This window comes from Penicillium taxi (assembly GCF_028828555.1).
Source record: "Penicillium taxi strain IBT 34144 chromosome Unknown utg000003l_segment0_segment0, whole genome shotgun sequence".
In the NCBI taxonomy this organism is placed as follows: domain Eukaryota; kingdom Fungi; phylum Ascomycota; class Eurotiomycetes; order Eurotiales; family Aspergillaceae; genus Penicillium; species Penicillium taxi.
The window spans coordinates 839668-856224 of NW_026643205.1; the positions used below are offsets into that span (position 1 = coordinate 839668).

The 16557-nt window shown below is 48.4% G+C and overlaps 7 protein-coding genes across 7 annotated transcripts; 4 read left to right on the forward strand and 3 right to left on the reverse strand.

The window, feature by feature from the left end:
• Positions 1-233: 233 nt before the first annotated feature.
• On the forward strand, positions 234-2426 carry N7495_003795 (putative cell cycle control protein (Cwf19); the record flags this gene model as incomplete). The annotated part of the gene is made up of 2 exons (XM_057206446.1): positions 234-1550; positions 1605-2426. 2 exons carry the CDS (start codon positions 234-236, stop codon positions 2424-2426), a joined length of 2139 nt encoding a protein of 712 aa, XP_057064126.1.
• A 167-nt stretch (positions 2427-2593) lies between these two features.
• Positions 2594-3761, reverse strand: N7495_003796 (putative formamidopyrimidine-DNA glycosylase; the record flags this gene model as incomplete). Its single annotated transcript, XM_057206447.1, has 2 exons — positions 2594-3116; positions 3169-3761. The coding sequence occupies 2 exons, from the start codon at positions 3759-3761 to the stop codon at positions 2594-2596; spliced, it is 1116 nt and encodes a 371-aa protein (XP_057064127.1).
• A 374-nt stretch (positions 3762-4135) lies between these two features.
• Positions 4136-7832, forward strand: N7495_003797 (peptide alpha-N-acetyltransferase complex A subunit NAT1; the record flags this gene model as incomplete). Its single annotated transcript, XM_057206448.1, has 4 exons — positions 4136-4223; positions 4270-4722; positions 5281-7311; positions 7378-7832. 4 exons carry the CDS (start codon positions 4136-4138, stop codon positions 7830-7832), a joined length of 3027 nt encoding a protein of 1008 aa, XP_057064128.1.
• A 511-nt stretch (positions 7833-8343) lies between these two features.
• On the reverse strand, positions 8344-9884 carry N7495_003798 (Tim22-complex subunit TIM54; the record flags this gene model as incomplete). Its single annotated transcript, XM_057206449.1, has 2 exons — positions 8344-9722; positions 9785-9884. The coding sequence occupies 2 exons, from the start codon at positions 9882-9884 to the stop codon at positions 8344-8346; spliced, it is 1479 nt and encodes a 492-aa protein (XP_057064129.1).
• A 771-nt stretch (positions 9885-10655) lies between these two features.
• Positions 10656-12817, forward strand: N7495_003799 (serine/threonine protein kinase CBK1; the record flags this gene model as incomplete). The annotated part of the gene is made up of 4 exons (XM_057206450.1): positions 10656-11335; positions 11391-11894; positions 11981-12457; positions 12508-12817. 4 exons carry the CDS (start codon positions 10656-10658, stop codon positions 12815-12817), a joined length of 1971 nt encoding a protein of 656 aa, XP_057064130.1.
• A 598-nt stretch (positions 12818-13415) lies between these two features.
• Positions 13416-14208, reverse strand: N7495_003800 (spliceosome assembly protein PRP11; the record flags this gene model as incomplete). Its single annotated transcript, XM_057206451.1, has 2 exons — positions 13416-14129; positions 14197-14208. 2 exons carry the CDS (start codon positions 14206-14208, stop codon positions 13416-13418), a joined length of 726 nt encoding a protein of 241 aa, XP_057064131.1.
• A 196-nt stretch (positions 14209-14404) lies between these two features.
• On the forward strand, positions 14405-16430 carry N7495_003801 (uncharacterized protein; the record flags this gene model as incomplete). The annotated part of the gene is made up of 4 exons (XM_057206452.1): positions 14405-14573; positions 14630-15077; positions 15151-15244; positions 15300-16430. The coding sequence occupies 4 exons, from the start codon at positions 14405-14407 to the stop codon at positions 16428-16430; spliced, it is 1842 nt and encodes a 613-aa protein (XP_057064132.1).
• Positions 16431-16557: the final 127 nt, after the last annotated feature.

A 16557-nucleotide genomic window follows, 5' to 3' on the forward strand; every position in this document is an offset into this window, starting at 1 on the left:
TCCGTTGTGCGATCCAAAAATGACTCTCAAGAATAGATTATTGGTGAGAACGAAAGTGAGGTTGAGGGGAAGGGCGTTAAAGCTCTTATCTTTTTTGCTTTGGGCTTTTTTTTTTTTTTGGGTCGCGGGGAAGCAAAGATCTGCGCCTGGGCCGTCGAACCGCTAACGTCATTTGTCATTCCACGACTTTTTGTGACTCCTTGCACTTCGAAAGTCCAATACCAGCAATCACAATGACATTAGAGGATTTCGAAAAGTCATTAGCAGAAAGTCAAGAAAAGAGACACGAGAAAAGCGATAGGGACCGACACTATCGAGACCGCCGTGACCGTCATAGTGACCGTCACAGCGACCGCAAAGCGGAATCGAGGTACCATCGTCACTCGCGACCCGGTCATCATAGTCGGCGCCATTCGTCGAGATCCCGCGACCGCGGATCTGAGAGGGATCGTGAATCTCGCCGTCACGACCGCCACGACCGCCACGACGATGATGGTCACCGACACAAGCGCTCACGTCACTCGACTGAAAAAGGGGACGATGAACATGCACGGAAGCGATCTAAAGATGTAGAGGAAGCTTCTGCCCCGAAGGAAACTGTTCAAGAAGAAGCTATTCAAGAGGAATCTGCTCTGAAACGAGACTCCTGGATGGAAGCACCTTCGGCACTTGACATTGATTACGTTCAGCGGCGAAAGCCTTCGCTCATTGAAGAAGATTCGAAGCCCAAAATGCTATCGGCGGACTTCGAGCTTAAAATTCACGAAAAGGAGCTAAATTCTCATCTTCGGGACCTTAGAGATGGAAAGGATTTGGAGGGCATCAGCGAGGAACCTGCTCAGCGCAAGGTGGATTACACGTTTGGGGACTCGGGGTCCCAGTGGAGATTGACTAAGCTCAAGGGTGTGTACAGAGAAGCTGAGACAAGCGGTAGGCCTGTGGAAGATGTCGCTATTGAACGCTTTGGAGATCTTGAATCATTTGACGACGCCCGAGAAGAAGAAATTGAGATGGATCGGCGCGATACTTATGGCAAATCCTACGAGGGCAAGGAAAAGCCAAGTGGAGAGTTGTTTCAAGAGCGAAAACTTAAGAACCCAGTCCACAGAGATGTTCGCGATTCATCTGAGGAGTCTAAGACCGAGGGCCAGGGCCAGAGAATGGACGTTCAACCACCTTCCAACTCCACTAAGCCTCTGGATCTGACGGCATTGAACCGCCTCAAGGCACAGATGATGAAGGCCAAACTGAAAAATTCTCCAGATGCAGCTGAGCTTGAAGAGCAATATGATATAGCCGCTGCGGCTATGGCTAACCGCAAAGACCCTGGTGTTGTGGTACTTGATGTTCAACATAATCGTCTGCTAGCCGGTTCTAAAAACGAGGTCAAGGCAGTTGACACTAAACGTGGTCGTGAGAGAGGCCAAGTGGAAGATAATGAAGACATGACAATCGAGGATATGGTTCGTGAAGAACGTAAAACTCGCGGTCAATATGGTGGAGAAGGAAGGCGATTAGCCGAGCGCATTGGTCGCGACGAAAAATTTCAGGTAAGAACATTTTATATCACCTATGAGAGAGTAATGATATCTAACACTGTGTAGAATGATTTGGAATATATGGATGATAATGCGGCCAAGCTGGCTAAGAGGGTGCAGCGGTCCGAGATCGACATCAAAAACTCAACAATCCATGATTTCCACAGGATGAACAAGATCTTGGATAATTGCCCTCTTTGTCATCATGAAGATACAAACACACCCCCAATTGCGCCTGTTATATCTCTAGCGACCCGTGTCTTCTTGACACTGCCCACTGAACCCGAACTCAGTGAAGGGGGTGCTACAATCGTTCCCATTCAACACAGAACCAATCTGATGGAGTGTGATGATGACGAATGGGAGGAAATCCGCAACTTCATGAAGAGCCTTACGCGCATGTATCACGACCAAGGCCGTGATGTAATTTTCTACGAAAACGCAGCTCGGCCTCAACAAAAGCGACACGCAGCTATGGAAGTAGTGCCTTTGCCATACAGTATTGGCGACACCTCCCCAGCATTCTTTAAGGAGGCTATTCTCAGCGCCGAGGGCGAATGGTCTCAGCATCGCAAGATTATCGATACTCTAGAAGGTGCCAAGAAAGGACTCGGAAGAAATGCATTCCGCCGAACACTCGCAAAGGAAATGCCCTACTTCCACGTCTGGTTTGAGCTGGATGGTGGCCTCGGCCATATTGTTGAAGATGAGCAACGTTGGCCTCGTGGAGATTTGTTCGCGAGAGAAATCATTGGCGGTATGCTTGACTCAGCTCCAGACGCTATTAAGCGACAGGGTCGCTGGCAGAGAGGTAGCGATCGAAGAGTAGACGGTTTCCGAAAACGTTGGAGGAAATTTGACTGGACTCGTATCCTGATTGAGGGATAGAAAAGTCTAGCCGCTATATCATGTCAAACTTCATGCTACGAAACGAGTCATAGCTCGCAAATAATTGAATAGGAAGTTCTTTCACTCGAGTTTCTATTTGTATCCTTTATTCATTTCCTAGGTATTAGCTACCTAGTATGATGTAAATGCGTATTCTACTTTTTTATCTACTTTCTGAAGCGCGTGGATCTTCTTCTGCCCGTGGTCTCCGTTGCCACATTATTTTCTTCAACTTTTTCGTCCTCGTCCTCTGCCTCTTTCTTGACCTTTGATGCAATCTTTCTCTTTGAGCCGCGAATTTTGGTCTCAAACTTCGCCTCAGAATCCGAGTCATTCTCTTGTTTGACGGCCCGCTTACGTTTCAGAACTGGCGTGACATCTGGGCTCTCATCTTTCAACACAGCTCCACCCTTTTTCTGAACCGATAGGACCACTGCGCTTGTCCTGCCACCAACAGTCACAAACGTGATCTTGGCCCCATTAGGTAAGACAGGGGAATGGTTCTTCTTGCCTTTCCCCCACCTGTGCTTGAAAAGCCAGTGCTCGGGAAATTTCTCAGAATCTGCAAGGACATCGAGGGCAGTCGAACAGACATAATGAAGCGAGGTGTGAAGCTCACTGATCTGATCCTCTGACAAGGTATTGCTGTACTGTTCTGGGTGTATCTTGGCATGATACAGAATTTCATCACTAAAATAAATGTTAGTGCTTGCCAATACCAATGAAAAATGTATATGCTTACCCCATCCAGTTCCCAATTCCACTGATATTGGCCTGATCAAGCAAAAGGGCTTTTATGGGCACCCTTTTACTCTTGACCTTCCCTGCCAACCATGCTTCACTCACAATATCCTTATCTGAAATAGGATCTGGTCCATTTTCTTTCAGAGGCGTATGATTCCGAATTTCATCGCCAGGGCAGTCCACTAGCCGAATACGACTCAACCGACGAGCATCAACAAACGCAGCCTCTGTCTTAGAATCATCGCTAGTCTCTAGGAGGAACTTCCAGTACTTGGGAGGCCACTCCTTGTCTGCAGGTTTGTCGGAGCGGTAGTAATATGTATCGGCATCCTTGATTTTGAGCCAGCCCGCCATGCCAAAATGCATCACAACATGCGGCGGCGAATCCATTGTAATCCAGAAGTATTTCCCTTGTTGACTAGCACCTATAATCTTCTTTCCTTGCATCGCTTTCTGGAGCTCGGCTGCACTGGTTCCAACCTTACCATATACGATGTCGTCGTGTTGTGCTTGGACCTTGGAGAGGGTCTTGCCGACCAAATGTTGACGGATAAAGTGCACTATCCGGGCAACTTCCGCGAGTTCGGGCATTTTTGAATAGATTAAAGATCCGAAATAATAAGATCAAATAAGGTTGAACCTTGAAATTTTTGGTTGCAATATAGGAATCGAGGAACGCGTTTTAATTGGAGACGCGAGCTCACATGACTTCGCATTACCAATTTAACCGCTGACAAGCCGCCATTCCTAATGGGGAGCAGTTTACATTTGATGACGGCAACGGGCATTTTCGATCATTGTCAAGTACAACTCACTCTATTTTGGGGATTCATCTATTATTGTTACGTCAGCAACTAAGCAACTCGATTATCATTCACAGTGCTCATCGTCTGAGCTGTTTTTTCAAGCTGGAGTGGTTCTGGGCTAAAACAAGTCGAGGTTCGGAGGAGACACAAAGCAAGAATATGTCAGAAGCTGAGACCGAAACCACCCAGTTGCCGGCCTTGACTCCTCAGTTCTGTTTCGATGAAAGACTCCTCCTAGGTTCGCTGTGTGTGACAGTCTCATCACGTACTTAATCTGACTGAAAGTCCACTAGATTTCCTTCGTCTGTCTCGCTCAACTATCGACGATTCAATTACACAGAACCTAAATGCTCTATTGACCCCATCCAAGGCGGGCTTCAACTCGTCATCTACTGCCGTAAGACAGACCGACCTAAGGGCCCGGAAAGTGATCGATCCCGAAAGCTGCCAGACTTTCAAAGACAATGTTCTGTTCCCATCATGGCAAAGTCGCTCTGATGTTCTCACCTACTGTGCTGGAGTAGCGACCAGTCCTGATCCCGAAGACCCGGACCTGATCCTGCGAGAGACAGAGTCCGCTCGAGATCGAGAGCGTGTTGTCGATGAGCGATTAGATCCATATTCGGCTAGGTTCTTTCCTCAGGAAGCGAGGACAGAATCTCTTGCAAATCTGGTCAGCAACCAACGTACTGTGGAACGGATTGTACGAGCTCGAACTTGGGACTTGGTTTCTGAGAGATGCGTTGGTTCTTCTCGATCTTGGGAGGATGCTTTGAATAGCTGGAGGGAGAGGTATCAGTAGTAGATAGGCTTTTGCATATGAGCGCATTGTTTTGTTTATCTGAACCTGGTCCTGTTTACATACGAACGAAAATTTAGTGTATATTATACTGAATACATGGCGCTTTGTGTTTGCTAAGATTCAGAACGAAGTATACGATATGACGGACGCTGTGTATGGACGCTGCGTATAGAGTTGAAAAAAGAAATATTAACCGCCTTGCTCTTCGCCACATACTTCCAATATCTCTTGAATATTCACCAAATATGTATTCCATGGCTAAAGAAGTGGGTTAAGAGAAGAAAGCCCTGGTCATATGTTGTTGATTATCTTATCGGCCAAGTTCTGCCAAGATCGGACTCGGAGAAGAGCTGCTCCCCGCACACATCCTCCCTCAAGGCCTTGCACCCGCGATCAACTCAATTCATCCCCCCGTCATCTCGCGCCCACCATGCCGCAGCCATTGAACTCCAAGGACCAATCCTTGTTCCGCCAAGTGGTTCGCAATTTTGAATTGAAACAGTACAAAAAAGGTTTCTTAACACCTCCCCACAAGCCCACGATCGTAAGCTAAATGTTTTCATCTCGACAGGTATCAAGACAGCAGACCAGGTTCTTCGTAAAAATCCCAACCATGGCGACACACAGGCGATGAAGGCTCTCATAATGAGTCACTTGGGACAGTTGGAGGAAGCTTTCGTCCTGGCTAAGGAGGCTCTGCGGAACGACATGAAGTCGCACATCTGCTGGCACGTTTATGGACTGCTTTACCGGCAGGAAAAGAACTACGAGGAGGCTATCAAGGCCTACCGATTCGCCCTGCGACTTGAACCCGAATCCCAGCCCATTCAACGTGACCTCGCTCTGCTCCAGATGCAGATGCGTGATTTCCAAGGCTACATTCAAAGTCGTAACACCATGCTCCAAGCACGCCCGAGTCTCCGACAAAATTGGACAGCACTTGCGATTGCCCACCATCTCTCTGGGGACTTGCAAGAGGCCGAGAAAGTTTTGACAACATTTGAGGAAACATTGAAGGAGAAACCTCCACTTACAGACATGGAACACTCCGAGGCCCTGTTGTATAAGAACTCGATTATTGCGGAGACCGGGAACATTGAGCGCGCTTTAGAACATCTGGAGAAGGTTGGCTATCGGTGTACCGATGTGCTTGTCGTCATGGAGACAAAGGCCGATTACCTTCTGCGACTTGGCCGCAAGCCCGAAGCTGAAAAGGCTTACACTGCTCTCTTACAGCGCAACCCTGAGAACTCAATCTATTACAACGGCTTGATCCAGGCCAAGGGTATCTCGCAAGACGATTCAAAGGCCTTGAAGTCTCTGTATGACGAGTGGGTAGAGAAGTATCCGCGCGGTGACGCAGCTCGTCGCATTCCTCTTGAGTTCCTCGAGGGTGATGATTTCAAGCAAGCTGCTGATTCATACCTTCAGCGTTTGCTCAAGAAAGGTGTCCCTTCGCTTTTCGTCAATCTGAAGGCTCTGTACAGCAACCCGACTAAGCGTGACATGGTCCAAGCCTTGGTGGAAGGGTATGTCTCTGGTAAGTCTTCACAGTCAAGTGATTCTGCCGAAGCAAAGTCGGAGAATGAGTTCCTATCCTCGTCGTACTACTTCTTGGCTCAACATTATAATTACCACCTCAGCCGCAACCTCCCCAAGGCTTTGGAATATGTTGACAAGGCTGTGGAGTTGTCACCGAAGGCTGTGGAGTACCAGATGACTAGGGCCCGAATTTGGAAGCACTACGGCAACCCGGTGAAGGCAGCAGAGGAGATGGAGAAGGCTCGCTTGCTGGATGAGAAGGATCGATACATCAATACCAAGGCCTCGAAGTACCAGCTCCGTAACAACGACAATGAAAAGGGATTGGATAACATGAGCAAGTTCACCCGCAACGAGACTGTGGGCGGAGCTATGGGTGATCTTCATGAAATGCAATGTGTTTGGTATCTCACCGAGGATGGTGAGGCTTATCTGCGCCAGAAGAAGCTGGGTCTGGCCCTCAAGCGCTTCCACGGTGTCTACAACATCTTCGAGACCTGGCAAGAAGACCAGTTTGATTTCCACAGCTTCTCTTTGCGAAAAGGAATGATCCGAGCCTATGTCGACATGATACGCTGGGAAGACCGTCTTCGCGAGCACCCCTTCTACACAAGAGTCGCCATTTCTGCCGTCAAGGCTTACCTACTTCTGAATGACGAGCCAGATCTTGTTCATGGACCAATTTCTAGCGCAGTCGCTGATATCACAGACGAAGCGGAGCGAAAGAAGGCCCTCAAGAAGGCCAAGAAGGAGCAGCAACGTCTAGAAAAGCTTGAAGCTGACAAGCGCGAGGCACGAAAGGCAGCGGCTGCCAACGCCAAAAATGTTGATGGTGAAGTTAAGAAGGAGGACCCGGACCCGCTTGGCAACACCCTGGTGCAGACTCAGGACCCGCTTAAGGAGGCTTTGAAGTTTTTGACGCCATTGCTCAAGCTCAGCCCGAAGAACATTGAGGTGCAATGCCTTGCTTTTGAGGTCCACCTCCGAAGGGGTAAGTCCCAAATCTCAGTACATAATGTTCTATCAGAATAAATGGCTAATATTGATTAACACACAGACAAGCATCTCCTTGCCCTGAAGTCTCTCTCGGCCGCCTTTGCTATCGACTCCTATAACCCAACACTCCATCTGCAATTGCTGCGATTCCGCAAGGCCCTTGGTGCTCTTGCTGAGCCCCTTGCTCCCCCGATTGCCGAGGTTGTGAATGCCGAATTTGAGAAGATGCTTCCTAGGTCTGAGAAGCCTGAGCAGTGGAACGAGTCTTACCTTTCTGCCAACAAGGGCAGTGTTTCACATGTCCAAGCCGCCCTCGAGGGACGTTTCTTCCTAAACCCAGAATCCAAAGCGCAAAATGAGAAGGATCTTCTAGCTACCCTCGACACTCCCAACATTACTATCGATGAAGCTGTCCTTGCCATCAGCCTGTTGAGCAAGTGGGGCAGTGACAAAGCACCTTACCTCCAGAAGGCATCCAAGAAGTGGCCTGAGTCATCGGTCTTTCAGCTGAACTGAAATTTTGAATGAAACCAGACTTTCTTCAGTTACCAGCTGTCTGTCTTTGCTTGGTATGTGTGGAGATGCGCAGACTCAAATAGAGCTGCTTTGCGCTCATCAATTCACACAAAAACTCTACCGCCTGCACCATAATTTTCCAGAATTTAAGGCGCAATACTGGAAAAGAGAGCTATAGCCTTAGAGTGGAAGCTAGTGCAGCAGCTTCTGACCACAATTCATTCAAAAATACAAAATTTTACAGACGAAGTGAGTGAATTCACTGTATAGACTATTCTTTCCAAAGTTGTCGTTCAATGAAGTCCACGGGCCTACCCTAAGAAATGTCGTAAATTTGCTACCTAGGCTTTCTACGTTGACAACAGAACTGAGGATATATGGCCCTTTCATATATACAAATCAAGTTGGAGAAGAGATGTGCAGACTAGGAACATGACGCCCCCGCGCCGTATAGTTTATGAGAGACTTTCTATTATATAATACAAAAATGTGACAGTTCAAAATACATGAACTACACACCATCTTCACCATCAATGTTACCGTAAATCGGCTTGCGTCGGATGGTCTCCTCATCCTCGCCGTTGCCGTACTTGATCCACAACTGCTTCCAGAACGGTACAGATGCGGGCCGCTCCTTGCCCAGGATATACTCCTCATGCTTGGCGATACGCTGCGAGCGAGCCTCGTCCTCAGGAGAGAGAAGAGCAAGCTTCATGCGCGAAGCAATGCGAGGGTCTAGCACCATATCATCAACCAACACGCGCTCACGGCCTGTGTCGTCAGCCTTGTGCACAGACTTGTGCCATTCTTTCTCCTCATTTTCCAAGACAGTCTGCTGCTCGTATTTTCCACGGGAAAGCTCATTGGCAAGGTCATTGGGAGAGGGAGTTGAATCGATACTTGCTCCGCTTAGTTCAGAGTCTAGACTGAAGGACTCGTCGCGGTATGATCTTTCGTTGGCAGCCAGAACAAGACCGGCAACTTCGCGGCCGATGCTGTCTGCGACGTATCTCTGGTTAAGGAAGCGGTAGATGCGGATGGGTGTGTTCAGGAAACCGAGGATGTGAGGGAATTCAACGGGAACAGAGTTGTCAAAGGAGACGGGTAGCGTTGGAGGGAGGGAGGCGGAGGGATATTCGGCGGGATAGATGTATGCGTTCGGTGGGCCAGTAGGCTTTTCTTTTTCTTTTTCTTTTTCGTCGGTCTTCTTTTCATCTTCGGAGCTGACCGGGGTCTCAGATGGCTTGTCGCCAGTTGCAATGTCTTTCATTGCTTCATCTATACTCTCGGGGGTGGAAGCTTCAACAGGCGCAGGAACTACCTCGGGTAACGAAACTTCGACTGGAGGATCTAGAGGTCCTAGCCAGCCCTCGTGTAGGCCTCGAATATATTCCTTCCATGCATGGCGACCAATGACCATGTCGCCCTTAGGACCTGGCTCATCTTGAATACCAATGCGCTCCCGGGTCTCCAATACTGCACTCTCGACGCTAGGTTCCTCAGCAACAGAGCTAGGCTCACCAGCCTTCCGTCTCAATTTTCGGATCATCTCTGCCGTACTAGCTCGTACATCCCCCTCTCGACGTCCTTCAACAATGGTATAATCCAAAGACGCAGCAGTCAAGATCGGTTTGATGTATTCCTTGAAATGATCCCGGGCCACGCGCAGACTGTCGCCAGGCGGTGCAGCAAGATAGATTGTCAGCTTGCGGCGCATCTGCTCGACTGGCAATGGCTCTTCCGTGATATGGGCCACGAGATCGCACCATTTTTGTTGCGCGAGACGCTTCTCCCGTCGATCGTACATTATGGCTCCAGTGAAGGAGCCGGTAATTGTCCAAAAGATCATCCAGTTCCGCGAGGGCAATTTGAAATTGATATGGGGCAGACCTATACAATTTGCTTTGTTAGTACTTTTGCGGCTTCTCAATTGTTGGACATGGGAGCTGTACCCATCATTCGGAAGACAGGATTCTGCGGTTTTGGAACTGCCTTGGGTTTGGCAGAGCCTCCAGTACCTCCGGAGGCAGCTGAATTGGAGGATTCGGCCATAATATAAGGAGGGATACCAAATGAGTCTAGATTGTGGTTGTCTTTTCGCGTTGAATTTAAAAAAAAAGAAGTACCGAATCCCGGCGACAGATCCACATCACGTGACTATATTTTCATCGATTATTAGATCGATCTTGTCTACTCCGGACTAATTGATAATTTGATAATTAGAACTAACTAACATCATTTTAAATATTTATCATATATTTAGTTCTCGGATTTAATTATATGACAGAACAACTTCATATTCCATATATATTCATCTAAATAACTCGAGATGATTCACTTGGGGGCTCGACGCGTGGCTTGACAGTGCATATTATCAATTGAACTGGAATGCTCCAGGGCTCAAACTTGAATTCAAGTGGAAATAAACGAAAACCCCTGTGTCATGGTCGAGAGGTTTCAGATTCAGTATGTGTTTCTATCAGTTCTTATGGTCCGTCATTCCATCTTGAAGGCATCTAGTTTTAGTTCTAAAACCCAGACTAGCAAAATACGTAGAATAGAACCACCCTATATTCAATTGGGTGTAGTACAAAGTAAAAGACCGTTTGAGAATACAGGGTTTCACCTCGTAAAGAACCTTGATACAAGGGGGAGGGGAGAGGGGTTCAGTAAAGTGGACTTTGCCTCCTGAGCCACCGCTCCTTCATCAACCTCCCCGCCTTCTCCTTTACAACCATCTTCTCTTTTTCCCACCCCCGCTTTGAGTCTTCCTAGTTAGGGAACTGGGCCTTCATCATGGATCCTAACAACAATCGCCCTAATATGAATTACGGATACAATAAGGATCGCAACAACTTCAACGCGGCTAACAACCGCGCCTATCCCACCACTCCCTCCGCTTTTCCGCAGCCCATATATGCAACTCAGGGGGCTCAGGAATATGTCGATCCTTCAAACCCAGCCTATGGTCCAGGTTATTTTGTCTCCAACCCCTACGAACAACAGCAACAACAGCAGCAACAACAGCAGCAACAGCAGCAACAGCAACAGCAACAACAGCAGTATGCTCAGCAACAACAGCAATATGCTCAGCAGCAGCAATACGCACAGCAACAGGCCCTGCAATCGCCCCAACCTGCCTATCAGAACCGTCAGGGCTATCCCAACGATGGAGCAAACGGCCTGATCCAACAATTCTCCAACCAGGATTTGAACGCCAACCGAGGTGGGTTCTTTAATAAAGCTCAACCTCAACCTCAATCGCCTGCTGCCCAGCGGCCTCGTACCGCTGGTGGCTCTCCCGCACAGGGACCACCTGCTCAAGCACCGCATTTGGCTCCTCCGGTTCCTCGTAGCCCTCGCCCACCGGCGGAAAGTGAAGAACTCCAGCGATTCCCCGATCGATACTCTGAGAATGTGCACAAACGCGGCAAAGCCGCAAAGGAGCTGGTTACAGTATTCTTTCACGAGAACATTGAACGCGCACGAGACCGTAACATGCGGTGGGTCTTTTACTCTATCTTCGAAAATTATGTACTGACCTTGGATATTTGATAGCTCTGTGGACCTAGACAAGACCCTTCGCGACCCTAGTGTTCCTGTTGAGAAGAAGCGCCAAGATGCCGAAACGATTTCAAAGAGGGAATCGGACTTCCTCCGATTCTTGCGAACCAAGGAAACACCGCAGAACTTCCAGACGATCAAGGTTATCGGAAAGGGTGCTTTCGGTGAAGTAAAACTCGTTCAGCGTAAGACCGACGGCAAAATTTACGCCCTCAAATCTTTGATCAAGACGGAGATGTTCAAGAAAGATCAGCTGGCCCACGTCCGTGCCGAGCGTGATATCTTGGCGGACTCTAAGGATAACCCATGGTTGGTGAAGCTGCACGCCTCTTTCCAAGACTCGGCGTACCTTTACTTGCTTATGGAATTCTTGCCTGGTGGTGATTTGATGACTATGCTCATCAAGTACGAAATCTTCTCCGAAGATATCACTCGTTTCTATATGGCTGAAGTTGTGATGGCCATCGAGGCCGTCCACAAGCTTGGATTCCTTCATCGGTGTGTAAAATTGACGACTACCTTGATTGGTCAAGGATAAACCTGTACACCGCACTGTATTGGACGAAACTAACAAGTACCAATAGTGACATCAAACCCGATAACATCCTTCTTGACCGCGGCGGACACGTCAAGCTCACTGACTTTGGTCTTTCGACTGGTGGCAAAAAGACTCACGACAACGCCTATTATCAGAACCTGCTCAAGAACTCAACATCAAAGGATCGGAACCGCAACTCAGGATACTTCAACGATGCGATCAATCTGACAGTCTCGAACCGTGGTCAAATCAACACTTGGCGAAAGTCCCGTCGCGCTATGGCGTACTCGACTGTCGGAACTCCAGATTACATTGCCCCCGAGATCTTCAATGGTCAAGGTTACACCTATCTCTGCGATTGGTGGTCTGTTGGTGCCATCATGTTCGAGTGTCTTGTTGGTTGGCCTCCATTCTGCGCTGAAGATACCAATGACACATACCGGAAAATCGTGAACTGGCGCGAATGCCTGTACTTCCCAGATGAGTTGGTTCTTTCGCGTGATTCGGAATCGTTGATTCGAAAGTAGGTTCTTTTCCCTGCACTTATGAAGACAAAAGTTCTAACCTTGATAGCTTCTTGTGTGATCCCGATCACCGTATTGGCAGCGACGGTGGACAACATGGCGGCGCAAATCAGATCAAGAACCACCCCTTCTTCCGGGGCGTAGTCTGGGATCAATTGCGCAATATCCGCGCACCATTTGAACCTCGCCTCAGCTCAAATATCGACGTGTCGTACTTCCCCATCGACGAGATTCCCCAGGAGGATACGAGTGCCATCCACCGTGCCCAAGTCCGTGCCATGCCCGACTCGCAAGAAGCAGAGATGAGCTTGCCATTTATTGGTTACACCTACAAGGCTTTCAACGCCTTTGCAAGCTAAGCTTCATGTCTTATTGGATGGATGAAGAGCAGGCAGGGCTTGCACATCCTACATCCTCATTTATTCTTAACACGTTCTAGGCTAGTTTCGAGTATCATCATCGGATCTTATTCACTCGCCTTATATTGACGCTCAGAATATCAGCGCGATGTTTTTTTATGACCTCAGTGCCTTCTTTAGCAATGGTATCAATTATTGATATCTCATGATATGCGATGAAGTACACCGATGGTGCCCCGGAAAGAATGGGGCTGGACCAGCATTGGATTTTGCCTTTCATGTCGTAATTTCATCTCATAGTTAAAATCAAAAAGATTTCCTTCCATGACCAATTATTAAGTATACGCAGCTTACCGGAAAATCTACATTTGGTCGACAGTGATAATGGCACACCAACACTTATTAAGAGAAGCCATGAAGCATTGACTTCATGGTCAGTCCGATGGGGACCCTTTATTCAAATAGAGATATGCATAAGTAGAACGAACGGACAAAACAGTTTCAACCCCATGTGAACGCCTTAGCTCCTGATTTACAATAAGCAGACCCGTTGTTTTTGTTGTAGCGCAATTTTAAGCCAATATTGAAGGTAAACACCTCAAACGGGACGAGGAGGCCGAGCAGGCAAAGATGCCAAACCAGGCACGCCACTGAATCGTTCCTCACGTTCGGTCTTGAAAGTGACCTGGATCCAGAACTCCTTGCTATCCTCGTCAAACCAGGTCCAATATCGATCCTCGTGGCGATCAATCTCCTTCGCCTCAATCTTAAAACCGCAAGTTTGGTACGGGTCCGCCGCAACAATGAGATACTGGAAGGCCTTATCTGGGGTTTCAATCTTCTGCTCGAAAGCCGACATGAAACGTACACGCGGAGTAACACCAGGGGTGATATCCTGGAACTGCAGCTGGAAAATCAAGCCCTGTTGCTGTGTCAACGGGTCGCGGGTCTTGGTAATCTTGTAGCCAGGGCGTCCGATCTTGATGGTCTGCTTCTTGACCTGCACACCTGCAACACCCGACAGGGAAGCCGGGTCCTGACCTTTCCCTTCCTTCTCCTCGCGAGCTGCGCGACGCGCTAGATTGGTTTGGTGCTTGCGACCTTGGGTATGGGCCAGGTAGGAGCCATCGTTTTGGTGGACTGTTAGGCAAAGGCGACACTCGAAGCTGCCGACGTGGTTCTTGAAGAAGTAGGGGTCTTTATCGAGGTCGATAGTCTCGAGGGCAAGCTTTCGCAGGCGCTCGCGGCGATCTGCGTTTGTTGCCGAGCGGTCGGCGACACCGCCACCGCCGAATTTAGAGCCGGCTCTGTTCTGCAATTCGTTAGAATTACTGATAAAACCTAGGCATTCTGCAATGAAGGAGAACGATTTTGTTTACCTGATAATCCATGGTGACGTGTAGGTGAGGAAGTTGAAGATGGGTGGGGCAAATGTTCAAGTTAAAGATGTTGGGTTATATAATCACGTTTAGGTCAGGGACCAAACTTAAAATAACTACTTTACTTCTTTTGATTTCAAGAATTCATGTAATATTGACATTATTTCTGCATCGCCGTTGAGCTAAGAGGACCCGTAATTGATTACTGATGAGTTCTGCCCTCGTAGGTCAGCGCCGGTCCTTCGACGGCCAACTATGCACCATCCGCTATGTGGGTAACGTTCAGGGCACCACAGGCGACTGGCTGGGCGTCGAATGGGACGACGCAACTCGAGGCAAGCACTCGGGCGAACATAAGGGAGTGCGCTACTTTATATGTGAATTGATCCCGACATCTTTTCTATTTTGAATTAGCTACTTACACAATTAACAGGCAAAAACAAATACTCAACGGCGGGGTCTTTTGTCCGCCCCTCCAGGCCATCAGAGCCACCGCGAAGCTTCTTAGAAGCCTTGCATGAGAAGTATGCTTCTGAGTTTGAACAGAGACAAGCACAAAAGGCCTTGCAAGGCGAGGGTGCCGCACAAAGGGTCATTCAGATCAGTGGCAAGGTCGTTGAGGAGGTCGGCTTCGATAAAATACGCAAGCAGCTTTCCGAGCTGCAAGAGCTGCGCATTGTCCTACTAGATGGACTGTGCACTGTTGGTGTGCTGTCTTCATATGAGCAACCTGAAGACAAGGTTGTTGAGGCTGCACCACAGATTACGTCTACTTGTCCGAATATCATCGAGTTGGATCTTAGCCGCAGTCTATTGAACCGATTGCGCAGTGTTTGGGAGATCTGTAACCAGCTTCCAAGGTTGAGGCGGCTGAAATTGAAGTCAGTATATATATTGCATCCTTTTGTCTTATATGTGTCATTCAAATCAAGCGGAATCTAATTTTATATACAGTGGAAACCGTTTCCTACCCTTAGAAGTGGGCTTGGTCTTCAGCGAGAGAATCAATCAATTGCATCTTGAGGAGACTCTCCTCACTTGGGATGAAGTAAGTTCTCATCCCTAGCAATAATTCCTGCAATATATACTAACTCGCTGTATAGATTGCCGCCGCGACATCTCAATTTCCAGGTGTCACTTCTCTCACGGCATCTGAAAACCAGCTTACAAACATATCATGCCCGCTGCCGAGCTCTATCAGAACGTTGACACTCGAATACAATGATTTCACATCGATATCTGCACTACGACCACTGGCAGCCATGCCAAACCTAGAGTACCTCGCCTTAAGAGGCAATGATATTAATACCATCCTGGACGACCCAAACAACACCAACATAGACTTCAAATTCTCAAACACCCTCCACTCTCTGGATATTTCCCGAAATAACATCTCCTCATGGACTGTTCTAAACCACCTGGCTACACTCTTCCCGGGCCTAACAACCTTCCGCATCTCCGGGAACCCTATCTACGACCAACCACCACTCCCAGACTATATAGCAGCAGCGACCTCTACTCCAAGCGCGTCAAAGCCCATGACAGTCGATGAGGCATTCATGCTCACCCTCGCCCGCTTCCCACCTACCCTCCGCGTCCTAAACTTCAGCGCAATTTCACTTTCTGACCGCTCAAATGCAGAAATGTACTACCTCTCCCTCATCGCGAAAGAGCTCTCCGCTACCTCAGAGGATGAAGAAAAGCGCATACTTTTCGCGCACCCGCGTTACGCTGAGCTATGTGAGCAATACGGCGAACCAACACTCACAAGAGCGGTTGTTGCCGACGGCTCAGGCGAAAGAGTAATTCATCCACGGTCTGTAGCAGCACGGCTCATCAAGATGGCGTTTCGCATCGTCTGTCACGAGCAGAAGGGAGATGAAGTGACGGATGCGAAAACAATCGTTAAGGAGATACCAACTTCCTTCAATTCATACCAGGTCAAAGCCCTCGTGTCCAGGCTCTTTGATCTACAGCCTTATAGCTTTAAACTAGTTTGGGAAACAGATGAGTGGGACCCGGTTGAGAAAGAGACTGTTGATGAAGCAGACTGGGTCGAGGATAGTGAGGATGAAATGCCTCGGGAGGTCAGTGTTCCTGCCACGGACAAGAGCCGGTTTGTGAGGCGGGAGGTCGAGCTGGCGGATTCGACGGGGGATATTGGGTTTTTGTTCCAGGGCGAAACAGGTGAGATGAAGATTAGAGTAGAGGTGCCTTCTTTGAATCCTACCTGACAATGTAATCCGCCGGCTGGGTATGCGTTATGTCGAGGGTGGTTGCTTGGTACCTTGGTTTCCATTGTGTACCTATTTATGTCCGATGATATACTTCAATGCCGCAAGATAATTGAGGCTGTTTACA